The sequence below is a fragment of the Pleurodeles waltl genome, chromosome 1_1 (genome assembly GCF_031143425.1).
Source record: "Pleurodeles waltl isolate 20211129_DDA chromosome 1_1, aPleWal1.hap1.20221129, whole genome shotgun sequence".
Lineage (NCBI taxonomy): Eukaryota > Metazoa > Chordata > Amphibia > Caudata > Salamandridae > Pleurodeles > Pleurodeles waltl.
This window is the reverse complement of record NC_090436.1, coordinates 987,093,011-987,110,132: the sequence shown is the minus strand read 5'-3', so window position 1 is coordinate 987,110,132 and position 17,122 is coordinate 987,093,011. Positions and strand designations below refer to the sequence as shown.

At 45.3% G+C, this 17,122-nt stretch overlaps 1 protein-coding gene across 1 annotated transcript in view; it reads left to right on the top strand.

Annotated features, from left to right (window-relative positions):
* LOC138290790 (protein starmaker-like) overlaps positions 1 to 12,799 on the top strand; it is a 32,346-nt gene extending 19,547 nt beyond the window's left edge. The window contains exon 4 of the mRNA XM_069230271.1: positions 11,593 to 12,799. Coding sequence (XP_069086372.1) covers positions 11,593 to 12,588 — 996 coding nt within the window. The 3' untranslated portion in view covers positions 12,589 to 12,799. The remainder of the gene's footprint in view (positions 1 to 11,592) is intronic.
* The last annotated feature ends 4,323 nt before the right edge of the window (positions 12,800 to 17,122 follow it).

Here is a 17,122-nt window from a genome sequence, read left to right as displayed (position 1 = left end):
TATACTCGTTATCCTTTCCTTCATTATTCTCCTTGACCCTTTCTCTATCTGGTGACCCAAGTATTTCACTTTCTTCTGACAGAACTGTAATTTGGAAGGAGACACTTTATGTCCATTCCTTCCCAAATCATTTAACAGAGCAATGGTATCGGCTGTGCAGCCACTTTCTGTCTTTGATGCAACCAGTAGGTCATCAATGTACTGTACTAGGGTTGACTCGAATGTCAATTCTAATGCTTCCAGGTCTTTCTTTAGGATCTGATTGAATATTGACGGTGACTCAGAAAACCCTTGAGGAATTCGACACCAACTGTACACTCTGTCTAAGAATTTAAAACAAAAGAGGAATTGGCTGTCCTCATGAAGAGGCACCGAGAAGAACGATTGTGACAAATCGATGACTGAGAACCATTCGGCATCGCAAGGGACCTGGAACATTAGCACAGCTGGATTCGGTACTACTGGGCAACATTTGACTATGATGTCATTTATTTTCCTCAAGTCCTGCACGAGTCGGACCTTTCCACTCGGCTTTATTAGTCCCATTATTGGCGAATTACATGGACTGCTTAACACTTCTTTCAGTACCCCCTGTTTTACAAATTAGTCAATAAGTTGAGCAACTTTCATGAGGGTGTCTTGTGGCATGTGGTATTGTGGGGTCTGGGGAAAGATTGCATTGGGCTTTACAGTCACCTTCACTGGTTCCACTCCTTTCATCAATCCCACCTCTTTCCCTGTCATGTCCCACACTTCTTTTCCGACTGTTTCCCGTAATTCAGCTGGGATATCTTCTTCAGTTATCATCGGGAAAAGACAAATCAGAGGATACTCTTCATCTACAGTTTCCATCTCATCCCCCTCTAAACTGTCCTCTTCTTCCCCATCACTGCTCGTCTGGATTGTTATTCCTTCGTTCGAACACATTATCGAACAACCCAATTTGCACAATAGGTCTCTCCCTAACAGTGCTATCGGGCTTGAGTCACATACCACAAACTGATGTACCCCTTGATAGTTACCGATGCTGACTGGTACCGGATCTGTAATTGGGTTCGTCAGATGTCTGTTTGCTACTCCCACCACTTGAACTGTTCTCCCTGAGAGTGGCAAATTTGGTACTTCATTGCTCTTAACAGTTGAACGTGTGGCTCCCGTGTCAACCAAGAACGAGACACGATGACCCATTACTCTTCCCTCTACGTACGGACCCTTTTGATCAACTTCCAAGGATGCTGCAAGCACACAATCTCCTTCTTCTTCTGAACTTTCACTCTCCCATACATTGTTTATTCCACTCTCACTGTGTAATGGGAACTGTTGTACGGTGCCATTTGTACTCATTACCTGACCCGAGACCTGTGGAGGAACCATCACTTGCTGCTGACTCATTGGTGCCAAGGGTATTTGCATTTGCTGATTAGGTACCATGGGTAACTGCTGTTGCATTGGCTGCATTTGCGTCATCTGCATACGGGGCATCTGCATCTGCTGCGGCTGCATAGGTTGAAATCCCTGCAACTGATTTACAGTCTGAAAATTTGGGTTTGGACCTCTCATTTTCGGTCCTTTCATTGTCTGAAATGCATTGACATCATTGTTTTGCTGACCAACACCTACACCTGCACCTGCACCTTCCTGCACCACCATCGGGCACTCGCGTTTCCAATGACCGACAATTCCGCACAAGTGACACGGCATCACCTTCTTCATTGCCTGCACACCCGTCACAACAGTGTTCAAATCCGGACCACTATTCACAAAACCTCCTCTGCCTCTGCCTCTCGCCTGTGGCTGAAACGCCATGTTTCCCTGCAACTGCGGCTGCTGTTGCGGTACTTGCTGTTGGAACCCTTGCATCCCTTGCAAACCTTGCAAACCCGTCTGAGCTGCCTTAAGCTTCATCATCATCACCTTCTTTATCAGCCTTTTCTGTTTCACTTCAATCTCGTCGCTACAGTATTTCGCATAATTCAACACCTCGTCAATCGGTTTCGACTGCCAGCAAATCAAATGCGACTTTATCATCTGACTTATCTCTGGTCTCAGCCCTTCCACAAATCTGAAGACAAAATGGAGCATGTCCTTCGCCTCTATTGTTTCCGTCCCACTGTAGTTCTTAAACGCCTTCAACAACCTCTCATAGTAACTATGAATCGATTCTTTAGTCTCTTGGGCAGTCCGATCGATCTTCTGCCAATCCACATTTTTCGCGGGTACCTTAGTCTTCAAATGCTCAATCACCTTATAGTACAAGCTCATCACCATAGGTGATGGTGCACCCGTCTCCCTGTCTCTCTCTGGTTCACTTGTCGGCCAACCTACAGCTCTTTTGCAATCCTCCCACAAATCTGCCGGAACCACAATCTCAAAGAGAGTGTTCAGGTCTTCCCAGAGACATTTTGCAAGCTTCACAAACCTGTCAGTCTGCTGATACCATTCAATCGGTTTCTCTCTCAGTTTGGGAAAATCATCCGTAAAAGACTGAATGTCACTTCTGTGCCATGGTACATGTATTAATTTTCCCCCTGCTGTCTCCCTCATTGGTAACATGGTTACTGTCTCGCTGCTTTGTGGTCTTTTCTCATTGTGCTCTGTAGCACTGTCCCTCCTCTTCTCCTTCCTCTTTACCCACCTGCTTTCCCACTTGTCTAGACACCTCCACACTTGGGCACTCTGCAGCAATTCTCTAAGGTGTGTCTTCATGCCTGCTGACCTCATGTGTTCAAAATCTGTGGTCCCAAAATCCAACCTGTAGCTTCTGCTCAAGTGTTTCATCTGGTCTATGTCAACCCCGTTTCTGTCAGCTGCTTCCTGCAAGCTCTTATGTACCTTGTTCACTTCCTTCGTAATCCTGGGACATAGATACTTCAGCTCTTCTTCCGAGTAGGACTCTAACCTATTCACACCCATAGTCCCTTCCACCAATTCTTGTGCTTCCATGTTCAACCTGACCCTATTCATATAGTCTTCTCCTTTCCCACTGGCTGAACTTTGTGTAGAATTCAGACTGTTGAACCACTGTGTCAGCTGTTGCGCATTCAACCCCATAAGGGTAGCGTTCACATCGACTGCCATTGATGGTTGCAGCAACTTTTCAGTGTTCGGTGTGAGAGGTATTACCAGTGGGGGACTCGACCTCACCAGCGTTGACTGAGCACATATGGGACTAAACTCCATCAAGGATCCGGGTCCATTTGGCTGAGCCGCTATAGGAGTTATCCCTGGAGTGTTTTCTATGCACCTCCTTTCTGTCCCATTCTGCAGCATTGGTCCCTGACTGCTCATACCTAAGTTAGGCTGACTATACAAAGGTACCGGTGGACCTACAGTAATGGGTAGTGATATCGCATCTGGGTTTTGTCCATTTCCCATGTTCTGTGGCATGTTCATTCCTACACCATGGGTCATCATTGCCGGCATGCCCATCTGACTCCCCGTCATTTGAGCATGTGCGTTTCCCCCTTGTATCTGCTTTTGAGGCATCAAAAACTGGGTTGATTCGGCTTGTGACAATGTCTGGTTGTGACCATTCTGTACTCCCCTAACGGTTGGATCTAGAATCATTCCTGCACTGTTGTCACTGCTGTAGTACCCTGGCATCTGTGGCTGTTAATTTTCTGCTGGTTTCAACACGGGCACATCTGGATATATTCTCCTAACCTGCGGTATCTGCGGGGTGAGCAATAAACTCGGGTCCTTAGATCCCGATGACGCTCCTGAACTCTGGGTTTCACTGTTCTGTACCGGTGCCGGAGGGGCAGAACTGGTACTTGGACCTTGTCCATTCTCCGCATAAGGTGGTGGACGGTCGTTCAGCAATTGCATTATTAACTCCTCATCCTCTAACTCCTCTTCTCTTCTCAACTTTTCCTCGTCCTCTCTATCCTTGGAACACTTTCTGTCTGTCTTACAGGTAGCTTTCTTACCTGTCTCCTCTTCTTCCTTAGTAATTGCTGGAAACAGTTTTATCCCCTGCAATACATCTGACCTCCACACCTTCTGTGCATTATCCCACCTAGCGTCCGCTAGTGTCTTTTCTACCTTTCTCATCCTGGTCTCAAACTTCTTCTGCTGTTGCTGTCTGGCCATTAGTTCCCAAATCGCTAGAGCCTCGAACTGGGCTGGCCTTGGAGGCACCTTCATGTCGTACATCGTGAATCTCAAATTCTCTAGAATCCTTATATTGAATGTCCCATGTATCGGGAACGCTACGCTCCCATGTTTCTCAGTCAACTTGTGCCATTGCTTTAGCCAAAGACACGGAGCTACCCCCTTCTCTTCCATTACAATGTAAGCTGGTGTACCTTCGGGCGGCGTCTCCTCTCCTACGCTCGCTTTAATGTAAGACTCCCCCTTCATCGCACTCCTAAATGCTTTAAAGAATTTAATTTTCTCGTCTTTTATTTCACCAAGTTTGTAATCAATAGGTGACTTTAATTCCCGGAATACTCTTCACCTGCCTTTCCCCTTCCAATCGAGTCCCCACGGACTGCGTCCAATCCGTGCGCGACCCTTCTCTGCAACCAACCTAGCACGGCTCCTAGTGACGTCACACTCACACACACTGCGGCTGACAAAGCCTCGCGGCTAGTCTTCCTTCACTCACCTCCTCTCGTAACAACTTCTTGCATGTATCGCGAGCTACCAAAAACTAAAACAGATCTGTCGGTTTACTACAGGAAGGGTAACACAGTCGCTTCAGGACCTTAGGGACTTTTCACTAGCCTCGGCCGCTATTCCGTCTTTCTCGGTCCTCACGTTCGCAAGCAAATCTGACCCGCAGACCTACTCTCAACTTGTCAATGATCTATTCTAGTGCACTTAGAATCTTGTCAAAGCCCGAAGTCGAAGTTTCTTTCACTCCCTAACACACGTACCGACTCGTTGACCACGCCCGATCAACCTACTAAACCGCCCAGACCACAACATGGATCAACATACTCCGGAGTCTCTTGACCTCGCAGGGCCCGTCTCAACAACAACAACCACGTGGACCTTTTTATGCACAAAGCGCCACACGCACATGAAGTTCGACGACTTCCCTACTCTCACACTCGGAGTCGCACCTCCGCTATCTCTATGAAGTTCGACGACTTCTCTACTTCTACACTCGGAGTCGCACCTCCGCTATCCTCTAAAAGAAAAAATCCCTCGCAACCTTTTCACACACCTTGCGGCAATAAGCTGTGCAAGCGCAAAACCCTAACTTCACTCATACCATCCCTAGTACCGCCAACGCTGATTCCACACCTCCATTCTCTCCATTCGCAAGTTCCGAGATCCCGGGAAAGTCGCGGTGGACCTAGCCCATCATCATTCTGTCAATCTGTTTTACCCAAGAAAAATCTAACTCAACTTCTCGAGTGGGGTCTCAAAGGGCGTAACCGTTAATTCAACACCATGTACTTTAAGAGTACAGGGTCCCAAAAGACGAAACCGTCCTCTGCTACCATCTACTGCGGTCTGTAGTAATAATTTTACCTGTTCTCGGACGCTCTTTAGGCCGATGAATCTTTTGACTAAGTGGGACTCTTTCTACTCTTGATCGATCGATTGCATCAAATCAATAATCAATAACGAACATAAGCAATACCTTGATCAACATAACACTTAACAATTAATCCAGAATACATTTCGGCGAACCCTGACCCTTCAGTCAGGAATAACCACACCAGTTTATTCAAAGTTAGTGAATTTATTTCCCTATATTAACAAAGCTAGCACAATATAAATGTGTCTCAACACCAAATGATAAACATATATGAACATTAATAGCTGTCCATAACGGCGAAACAAGTGCAATCTATGTAGCATTTGAATCACAAGGCATTCGATAATAGCTATGCAAATCACTAATACGATAATCTGTAATGAACTAATTGCATACATTTAGTCAGCATAACAAGATCTCAAATTGCATCGTGCGACATATGGAATCCTCGTCTAACCTCAAATTAGCATCGGCATGTGGGACTTCATGCAAAAACAATTTAGTAACATTAATTTAGAAAACTCCTAACTAGGGCTCTTATCAAAATCAGCAGTTGGTTACCTAAAAGAAACACAATGCAATTGTACAATTTCCTTTCATATTTACCAATTACGATCAGCATACAAGGAAGTCTTCGTCTCACAGGTACCGTTCTTCGGTCATCATGGGTACCGTTTCGATCAGCATAGGACGGGGCAAAGGGGCAGGGGTGGACGGGGCAATTGCCTCACGGCGGCAAGGTAAACTATTACTTCATGCAAAGGGATCAAATCAAAGTTAAAGTTTCTAGGGCAAGAATCATCTAAAGTCTCTTTCTCTCGATTAGAGAAAGAATCAAAGTCTCTTTCAAAATGGCGTCGCAGCAAAGTGGGCCATAATAGCTACGAAGTCTACAAAATGGCGGGCATCGAGCTGGTAATGGCTGTAATGATCCAATTTCTTCTTGTGCACCTGGTTTTTATAGACAACAGTTCGAATCCAGTAGGGTCTTCCATTGGAGGGTTCATAGGTTAGCTTCAAATTGTCCAATCAAAAACGACAGTTCTCAAGCTTTTACTTAAGCATACATTATCCTTGGAGATGGGTACGCAAGTTGCAACATTTTATGCCAATTAGCTTACTTTCAGAGCTTCCATTGTCCGCACCTGCAGATCGACCTTGGAGTAAAGAGAAAATATGCCAGGCTGGCACGAAACCTTAAGATAAGCATGTGAACGGTTTCTGTGGAAAAGTACAGCTTCAAGCAAAAATACACGTTTATTAGCACAGTGGAAAAATACGAGCATCTAAACCGTGAGACCAGGCAGCTAGGCCAAAGCCTCCGCTAAAGTCATGCTAAGCTAAAGCATTTCAAGCAAGCAAATCATAGCACACGTTTACGATTATGTCGGATTAGTGCAATTCTAATACATCACGTTATATAAAGCACGCTTATAAATGTTGGCAAACTATTCTGAGGGCACATTTTGTCCCCGTACAATCTTTATTAGTTCGGTTAAAGTCACACATGATTATTTCACACTACGTTTACGCGTTAATAAATGTCAAACCTTCATTTTCTGCTTCATCACCAGTCATGTTGGTGTGAGTTTTGTTCAACCTTTAATCAAGCATGATTACCTGCAGATTAATTTGTAGGCTAATCTACATCTATTCCAGGTTAATTTAATATATTTAGAAAGGATATTGTTGACTGACATTTGCAAATAACACCACTTTCGCTGACATTGAAGTAAGGTGAGCCTTGGTATTGCCTACCAAGTTGAACACGACCGGCAAAATTCTTTAATGTTGGTGCCAGCTGATACTGGGTCTTAGTAACACCAAAGTATATAGCCAGCAAAAAAGCATGAGCCAGGCCCAGCAAAAGCCTTTGACAAAATTGTAGCTTTACCAAACTTCTAAAATCCATGTGCGGATTATGCTCTGTCTTGCTGAATATCATTCTCCCAGTGCACTTTGAGTGTGCCTTGTGGGGTATCATGTTCCAGGTTCGCCATCTGTTTTCAAAAGATTATTAAAAATCGGACGCTCATGCTGTATGTACTCTGTAGAAATCTGCATGGCTGTGGCCTTCTTTGGTCTTTAATGTTGGCAGGTCCTCCACCACAGGTCACAAGTGTTAGCTTCCCTCAAAATTAGTGACCTCACTAACATCATATTGGTCTTCCAGACGCACATCTGTCACAGATTTGCTCTGCCCTCTGTCCCTTTTTCAATTTGTGATGGGTGTGTCACATTCTCAAAGGCGATGCCTTAAGACACCTATGGATGGCAACGTGGGCTCTCTTGGACACAGCTGTCCATTAAAAATGCAAATCATTATTGCCCAGTAGATACTTTACAGAAATGTATGGATTGAATGCTATCTTTCATGGGACAATGACCCCCACACCTTACTCCATGGTGAATAAGGCCTTTGGGCAGATTTGTTTGTTTTTAATGACAAATAGTGCCTTTGTAAACTGTGGTCTGCCCACTTACAGGCCTCCCATGGAACCCAGAGTGAATTCAGCTTCCATCACTAATGTTGTAGGTCCATCTTCACAGAACCTTAAAAAGGCTAGCCACTTGTGGAGCTCCTAGTGGGTGTCATCAATGAGCATTCCAGGTCCCCACACTTGTGACAAGGACTACAACAAGCTGTGTATAATATCATAATGTAGAGGTACTACATTTATTTTACTCCTTGGAATTGAATTTGTTAAATAAGGTTCTGCGAACCCTCACCCTTTTGAAAGTATTTATGGCGGGGTCCTGACTCGCCATTTTTAAGGGACCACTAAGGGACATATTTATACTCTGTTTGAACTGAATTAGCGCTATTATCTTTTTTTTACTCCAATTCGGTGCAAAACTAACTCCATATTTATACTTTGGCACTAGACCCATCTAGTGCCAAATTTATGGAGTTAAAGTCATTTTTTTGGAAGTGGAAATCTTAATGAGATGGTAGGTAAGCGTTCCTGTGCAAAAAATGACCTTAATGCCATACTTATACTCCTGTGCAAAAATGGTGCACGGGAGGGAGGAGGGGGTCAAAAGATGGTGCAAAGCTTGCTTTGCCCACTTTTTAACACCTGGGTCAGGGCAGGTGTTAGGGGGCCCGTGGGCCTATTTTCATGGTGGAACACCATGGAATAAGCCCACAGGTGCCCTCCCCAGGCCCCAGGGGCACCCACACCAGAGGGACTGCGGCGGATAGGGGACCCCATCCCAGGTAAGTACAGGTAAGTATTGCATTTTATTTTTTAAAGTGCCATAGGGAGCCCTGAAATGGCCCCCCTACATGGCACTGGGTGCAATGGCCATGCCCAGGGGCCCCTGGTCCCCTGGTCCCCTCTGCTGGCCATTGGGGTGGTGGGCATTACTCCTGTCTTTTCTAAGACAGGAGTCATGTGGTATGGGTGGTTTTGCATCAGCAAATGACTCTAGGCAGGTTAGAGTCATTTTTTTACTCTTACCTGCCGAACGTCACTTTTTGGTGCAAGACCCCCTTCTTCCATAGCGCCAGCCCCACCCAACTTACGTCATTTTCTTTTACGCTAGCCCACCCTTTGCACCGGCTTGCACCATTCCATGAATATGATGCCAGGCTGGTGCTCAGAAATGGTGCAAGCCGGTGCTAAACGTTTTGGTGCAAAACTGTGTTAGTGCAGTTTTGCACCAAAAAGTATAAATCAGGGCCTAAGTGTTTTCCTGCACCATTTGCGCTAATCCAAAGATAATTGACTTTAGTATGGTCATTTAGTATTGTGCGCTTCTAGTCACTTATGAGAAGCATTGTCATGCATCATAGGAAACAACTTCCCTGTGCCTTTTTCAAATCCTCCCTCTACATCATATCTACTCTTGAGTGGTGTGGGTCTATCCTTCAGATGTGCTGCAGAGGTTGCACCAGCTATGTCATTGCCTGGTTGCTGCAAAGCACCAAGGCCCAGATTTATTGAAAGGTGGCCCAGAGCAGTGCTGTGCCAAAATTGGCAATGCCGCACTGCGTGACTTTAGAAACGTAGGGATGCACTGTATTTAACTGAATACGGCACACCCCTGCAATTCCTTCTGCGCTGGCACTAAATTTAGCTGCCAGCGCGAACACAGGCATCCTTGCACCATTGTGCAAAGATGTCTGCGTTCAGGGGTATGATTGTTTATGTGCAGGAAGGTGTCTCTTCCTGCACATAAACAATCATTATTAGCGCTTTGGCACTTCTGTGTGTGCTGCACAATTCAGCACACACAAAAGTGCCAAAGCGTCATGTTCAAATGATTGTTTATGTGAAGGAAGGGACACCTTCCCGCACATAAACAATGATTTCTGACATTTCGCTCTTTCTATGCATGCCCACAGCAACACCCATTGCACGCCCATTCCACCACACTGCTGAGTGGGAAGGGGCAGTATATACAAGATAGCGTTAAGCCACAAAGTGGCTTAACGCTACCTTGTAAATACGGCACAGTGCTTAGCGCCACAGGAGCGTCACAAATAGTGACACTCCTGTTGCGCTAGGGGCCTATAAATACGGCCCCAAGTATTTTGAATGTGTAACCTCCTTCGGTTCTGCCACTACTGCAATTTAATTAGAGCGAGGGTGTAGATTAAGGGTTGCAACAACATGAGTGCACTTGGTATGAAGTAATTAATTTATTAATCCACTTTGCAAACAAGACCCAAACTAATATGTAGGAAATTTGATTTTACGGAACAGCTTTAGAACAAACCACGCTAAAATCAAAGGAGAAGACTATATACATCCAAATACTTCCCATGAGGATCCAATCACAGACCTACTTCTTTCAAAGGCTTGCCTCATTGAGCTCAAGGTAGAGAAGTCTAACAGCCACTCTGCACCCCTTTTGAACAAAGAATACTCCAAGTAAAGTTTCCTTCTAGGGCTTGAATTTCAGGGCTCGAATAAGGCTGAATTAGATATTTCGGAAGGAACATCTGATAGCCTCTATCAAGAACTGTCCTCTACGCTCCTTTTTCAACTCCAGTAGCCTACTACTCACTATTTGTTCCCTTCTCGCAAATTAACCTTGATGTAACTATAACAAAATACCTTAACTTTCACTTCAGCACTTTGCTAAAACTTGATTTGGTGCATCTGGAACAGACTGAAGGAGACAAAATAGCACTATATAACAGTATCATAAGTAAACAAAAAAATAGAATCATCGTCTTCGTTTCCTTTATCTGCAAACGCCTCTCGCATAATACCTTTTTTAATTGCCAGTTTGACTATCCATACACAGGACAATATATACACTCCAAAAGCCATCGTACTTTACTTCACTGATCCATCATAGTTACATTCAACCGATACAGAAGCTATTGACAGAAAGATAGAAAAAGATGCACCGAGAAAGTAAACCTTCCAAACTCATCTCCGATTCATAGACACACTGATGAAAAGTCTAGTGTTTGCATCTTGAAGGTAAGGGAGTGTGTAGTACTAAAACGCATTTGTAAATTGTGAATCATTCTGTATATTGAAAGCATCATGAGTAAAACCACTTGAATAAAATGCGTCCTCTTTTTATTCTTCTGCTCTTTTCATTGTGTATCATAACATCTGAACACATAATTGAAGCTCTGTTGAAATTGAGCGAACTCATGTGTTGTCTGTATAGCAGGTAACGCCTGGACCTTTCTCATGGCTAAAAGACTAATGGTAATACTAACAAGTAAAAAGTCAGGATTAAATAATAGTTACAAATATAATGATCCACCTTACTCAGTGTTGTACAAACACAGGGTAGGCCAAGAATGAAGCACGCAACTGAGCATGAGAAGGGGGAGAAAATGGCGAAGGTGTAAACAGCACAGTAATTACGTTGTTTAATATTATTTGCCCTGACTTAGGTCCATACGTATACCTCTAATAATATCAAGCTACAGATTGTATGTCCGATACCAAAATGGGTATTCAGAAATTCAGAACCATGAAGTAATTTATTACAAAGTAAATAATTCATTTTGCCGCAGGTAGGTTCATACAATGAGAGGCTGTGCAGTCACTGCATTTTAATATAGATTGTGGGGGTCCTAAGTATTCTGGTGCATGTGTCTGATTCTTTTGTCTGTCATACAGGATATTCTGGATTCCACAGCTGAACATGCTGAGGCTACTGGTGATACTGATGTCAGCAACCACCAGGATTACTTAAGCAGCAATGAGCACAACAGCCAGAATGATATCAAACTATCAAAACCTGTTGGTGATATTGGAGACAGCCACCCTGACAGCCACATCACCGATGATAGCCCTGAAACCCAGCCTAACCAGAGCAGCGAAGAAGACAGCCACCAATACAATCACACCAGTAACGAAAGCCTTGACTACAGTGAGGAAGAAGACAGCCTTCCAGACACTCACACCAGCAATGAAAGCTCGCAAACTGATCATAGCAAGGAAAAAGAAAACGACCATGAAAACTACACCAGTAACAAAAAACTTGAACATAGTGTTGAAGAGGACAGCCATCCTGACCACAGTGAAGAAGACAGCAATCAAGACGCCGGCACAAACAATGAGAGCCCTAAAAGCCAGACTGACCACAATGGGAATGGGTACAGCCACCAGTATGGCCACACCAGCAATGAGAGCCTTGAATCACAGCCTGATTACAGTGGGGATGAAGACAGCCATCAAGACACTCACACCAGCAATGAAAGCTCTGAAACTGAGCCTCATCACTTCAATGAAGACAACCATGCTAGTAACAAACACCTTGACAACAGTGTGGAAGAGGACAGCGAGCCTGACCACAATGGGAAAGAACAAAGCCATAAGGACACACACACCAGCAATGAGAGCCCTGAAACCCAGACTGACCACAGTGGAGACGAAGATCACCAGTATGGCCATACCAGCAACGAGAGCCCTGAAGCCCAGCCTGATCACAGTGGGGAAGAAGACAGCAATCAAGACACCCACACTAGCAATGAAAGCCCTGAAACCCAAACTGACCAGAATGCGGAACAAGACACCCACCAGCATGGCCACACAAGCAACGAGAGCCCAGAAAACCAACCTGAATACAGTGGGGAAGAAGACAGCCATCAAGACATCCACACCATCAGTTAAAGCCTGGAGCACCTACAAGACCCACAACTGCAATTATTAAATATTCTCTTTATTGTGTTGTGGTGAAGAAAATATGTAAGAAGCTCCTGGAAATTAACTTCAATACACTTTGAAATCAATGTTACATCTTATGATATTGGAATCTGCAGTATGAGATTACATTGTGTATTGTGTCATGTTGATCTATTGAATAAAACCTAAAAGAACATTATACTTCTTAAGTAGTTGAGAATGACAGTTCCAGAGATGTAGCTAAAGGTGTCAGTTCAAGTGATGTTCTGGTATCAGCTAAATAAATAAAAAAAATCTAAATACAGCGTGCAAAACTTAGGGGTCTTGCACAGCTGGCCTTTACTGTGCTTGGGTGCATGTTGAGATTGGGACTGCTGTAAGAATTACACAACATTATGGGGCTGATTCAAAAAAAGTGGAGCTGCATCAGTGCAGTGCCACTTTCCTTGTGCCCCTTAGCGCCCCCCCACCACCACCATGTCTTTAAAATATGGTGCGCAAGGCTCACAGTAGGGCGCAATAGCATCAGTGTTCCTGACGCTATTGAATAGCCTCCACCTTTTTGATGAAAGGTGTACATTTTGGTGATACTCCCGTAGAGAACATAGGGGCCCCTGCTCTGAGCAGGAGTTAAACGTGCCAAAAATAATGGTGCAAAGAAATCTCTTAGATTTCCTTGCGCCATTTTTTTCACACACCCCTAACGGGGGAACAACCCCCCGCATACATTATGCCTGGTGCAGGCATAATGTGGCACAAGTGTTGACAAAGAGGCGCAATGCATGCATTGCAGCACTTTGTAAATATAGCACGTGTAAAAAGCCACTTTAGCGCCGCCTTGCATAATAAAAAGGACGCTATGGTGGCACTAAGGTGGCGCTAGGGTGCGTAAATCAGGCCTTATGAGTTTTTTTTACATAGAATCTTTGGTTACCAATAAAGCAGTTCTAGGCAACTAGCTTCAGAACTGCTTTGCCTCTCCCTTTATTTTCAGACTGTGTGGAACTTTTCAAGGTGTCTGGCTCCTGCATTCCTTGTTAGTGGACCACTGCAGGCAATCGAGGTACCTGCATTAGAAAGTTGCAGATCTGCTGTTTCTATTCTAGTGTAACAGCAATAGCTAGACTGAATGTAACTACCAGCCTGAGTCTGGAAGCTTCTCAGAAATGTGTGATGGATAAAATCTTTGTGTAAAAAGCTTAGGGGCAAATTTATGAAAATGAAAAGTGGTGCTGCACATAGTGCAGTGCCACTTTTCTTGCACCCATAAGCTCTCCCATAACGCCACCATGGTAGTACCGTATTAAAAATATGGTGCACCATGGCAGTAGTTAGGGTGACTAGCTTCATAATATTTAACGCTAGTCCAATGCTTTGCAGGGTTAGTGTAAAAAATGATGATGCTAATCCTGCAAAGCACCCAGAGGCCCATTTAAATCAATGAGAGGGTCAGTTTAATGCCTGAATCTCCCATTTTAACAGCCCCCCTAGCGCCAGAACGCCCCCCTAGCATACATTATGCCTGGTGCAGGCATAATGTGGCACCAGGGGTTACAAAGTGGTGCAATGCAAGCATTGCGCACTTTGGACATATGGTGAGGTGTTTTTCCCCTTACAATGCCACATTAGTGTAAAAGAATTACGCTAATGTGGCATTGTAACGGGACTAGGGCTCCATAAATCTGGCCCTTAGTATTCAATCAGGTGTCATACCAGAAGTATGTTTCATATCCTTATTTATAATCACTCAGAGGCTCCTAGCGATCCTAGCGTGGAAAGTATTTTAAAATCACCTAGGTGGGCGAAGGTAAAGTTAGGTAAAGTATATCACACTTAGAGTATAAATGTTCTTTATGATCAACCCTCTGGTCAACTGACTCCTCTCAAAAGTCAATAACATAGACTGCACCCTAAACACACGCACCATAAATTCCAAAACATAAGTTGACGACGTTACAGCAGATGCACATAGAAAATCAAAGTCATGATGCAACAGCTGCTAGTGGAGCAGCACAACAAGGATTCCAGCATGGATTACAATTGGGACAATTACAGCACTCCACCCATTGCAAATGCTCACGCCATACTCAAACGGAAGTCAGAAACACAAGTACCATACACCCTGCATCCATGGAGGGTATCTTAAATAGCACTTCTCCTACGTTTCCTACCTATTAACTGAGTATCAAAAAGTCACTTTTCTATATTCCTCACAAACACTGGACACATCAAGAAATGGGTTTCCTCACAAGCCCCAAACAATTACTGACTCTTGCTTTCCCAAAAAAGGCTATTCACTTCCTCTGCAAAGGGTCAATACCCAACTACAAGCACAGCAAAGTAAATGTACTAATGTTTTTTTCACAACTGTCCAATTGCCCAAAACAATCACAGGCTCTTGGTTCCCCACTCAATGGATACACTTAATCTAAAAAGGAGTGGGGAGAGGAAGGGGGAGAGGTGCTGCACTGCTCGAACAGCCAGGTCTTGAGAGGTTTCCTGAAGGTAAGGAGGTCTTTAGTGTGGTGCATGTAGTGTTCCAGGTTTTTGCAGCAAGGTGTGAAATTGATCTACTGCCAGTTGTAGTTCTGCGGATGCGTGGGACAGTTACGAGGGCGAGGTTAGCGAAGCGGAGATGCCGGGTCAGGGTGTAGAAGGAGAGTTGTTTGTTGAGATCTTCTGGTCCTGTGTTGTGCACTGCTTTGTGAGTGTGGATGAGGAGTTTGAAGGTGATTCTCTTGTTGACTGGGAGCCAGTGCAGGTCTTTCAGGTGGTCTGTGGCAGTGGCGGGTGATGTCCAGGATGAGGAATGCGGAGACGTTCTGGATGTGTTGCAGCCTCTTCTGGAGTTTGGCTGTGGTTCCTGCGTAGAGGGCATTGTCGTAATCCAGTTTGCTGCTTACGAGGGCTTGGGTGACTGTTCTTCTGGTTTCGGTGGGTATCCATTTGTAGATCTTTCGGAGCATGCAGAGGGTGTTGAAGCAGGAGGAGGAGATGGCACTGACTTGCTGGGTCATGGATAGTGAGGGGTCCAAAATGAATCCTAGGTTGCGTGTGTGGTCGGTGGGAGTCGGAGCAGTTCTGAGAGTGCAGACCACCAGGAGTCATCCCAAGCAGAGGGGGTGGAGCCGAAGATAAGGACCTCCGTCTTGTCTGAATTGAGTTTGAGGCAGCTGCTCTTCATTTATTCGTCGATAGCCTTCATTCCTTCTTGTAGGTAGCTGGGTGTCGTCGACGTGATGTTGAGGTTGTGGGATCGGGCGATGTTAGCGAGCGGGGCCAGGTAGATGTTGAAGAGGGTCGGGCTGAGGGACGAACCCTGGGGTATGCCGCAGATGATTTTGGTGGCCTCCAAGCGGAATGGGGGGAGGCGGACTCTCTGGGTTCTACCGGTGAGAAAGCAGGTGACCCAGTCCAGGGCTCTGTCGTGGATTCCAGCATTGCTGAGGCATGAGCGTAGGGTGTGGTGGCAGACGGTGTCAAACACGGCGAGAGGTTCAGGAGGATGAGGGGCACGGTTTCGCCACTGTCCAGTATGGTTCTGATGTCGTTAATGGCGGCGATGAGGGTGATTACGGTGCTGTGGTTGCTGCGGAATCCAGATTGGGAAGGGTCCAGGGTGCGGTTCTCCTCTAGAAAGCGGGTAAGTGTTCTGTTGATGGCCTTCTCAATGACTTTTGCCGGGAAGGGGAGCTGGGAGATAGGCCGGAAGTTCTTGGAGTCTTTTGGGTCTGCCTTGGGTTTTTTGAGGAGGGCGTTGATCTCGGCGTGTTTCCAGCTCTCCGGGAAGGTGGCAGACTCGAAGGAGCTGTTGATGATCTTCCGTAGTTGGGGTGCGATGCTGGAGCTTGCTTTGTTGAGGATGTGGTGAGGGCAGGGGTCAGATTCAGAGCCGGAGTGGATGGTGTTCATGATTTCAATGGTGTTGTTGTCGTTGACAGGGGTCCAGGAGAGCAGGAGGTTGGTCGGAGGTGAATCTGTGGTGGTTGCCATGGGGGTCTGGGTGCTGAAGCTGTTGTGGATGTCTGCAAGGTTGCGGTGGAAGTAGGAGGCTAGGGAGTCGCAGAGGTCTTGGGATGGTGGGATGGCGTTGACATTGGAGCTGGGGTTGGAGAGTTCCTTCATGACGTGGAAGAGCTCCTTGTGGCTGTGTGCGTTGTTGTGGATTCGGTCTTTGAAGGTGGATCTTTTGGTGGCTTAGATGAGTTGGTGGTGTCTGCAGATGGCGTTTTTGAAGGCTGTGTGATTGTCCAGAGTCTTATGGACAAAGTTTTCCTCTCAACCCCAATAGAACACGAATAGTGGCTTCACCAAAACTTGCGTCTCCTAAAATGGATCAACATTCTACCAAAACAAAGCAGCATAAATTTCTTGAAGGGATCATTCCACTCCTTTGCTATCACCGGGAACTTATTTCCCTACCCTGGAGTACTCACTTCTAAAATGGATGAACTGACCACCACACAGCACTGTAATCAAAAACAGGTAATGCCCAACATTCTGTATCACCTCCATCGTCTAG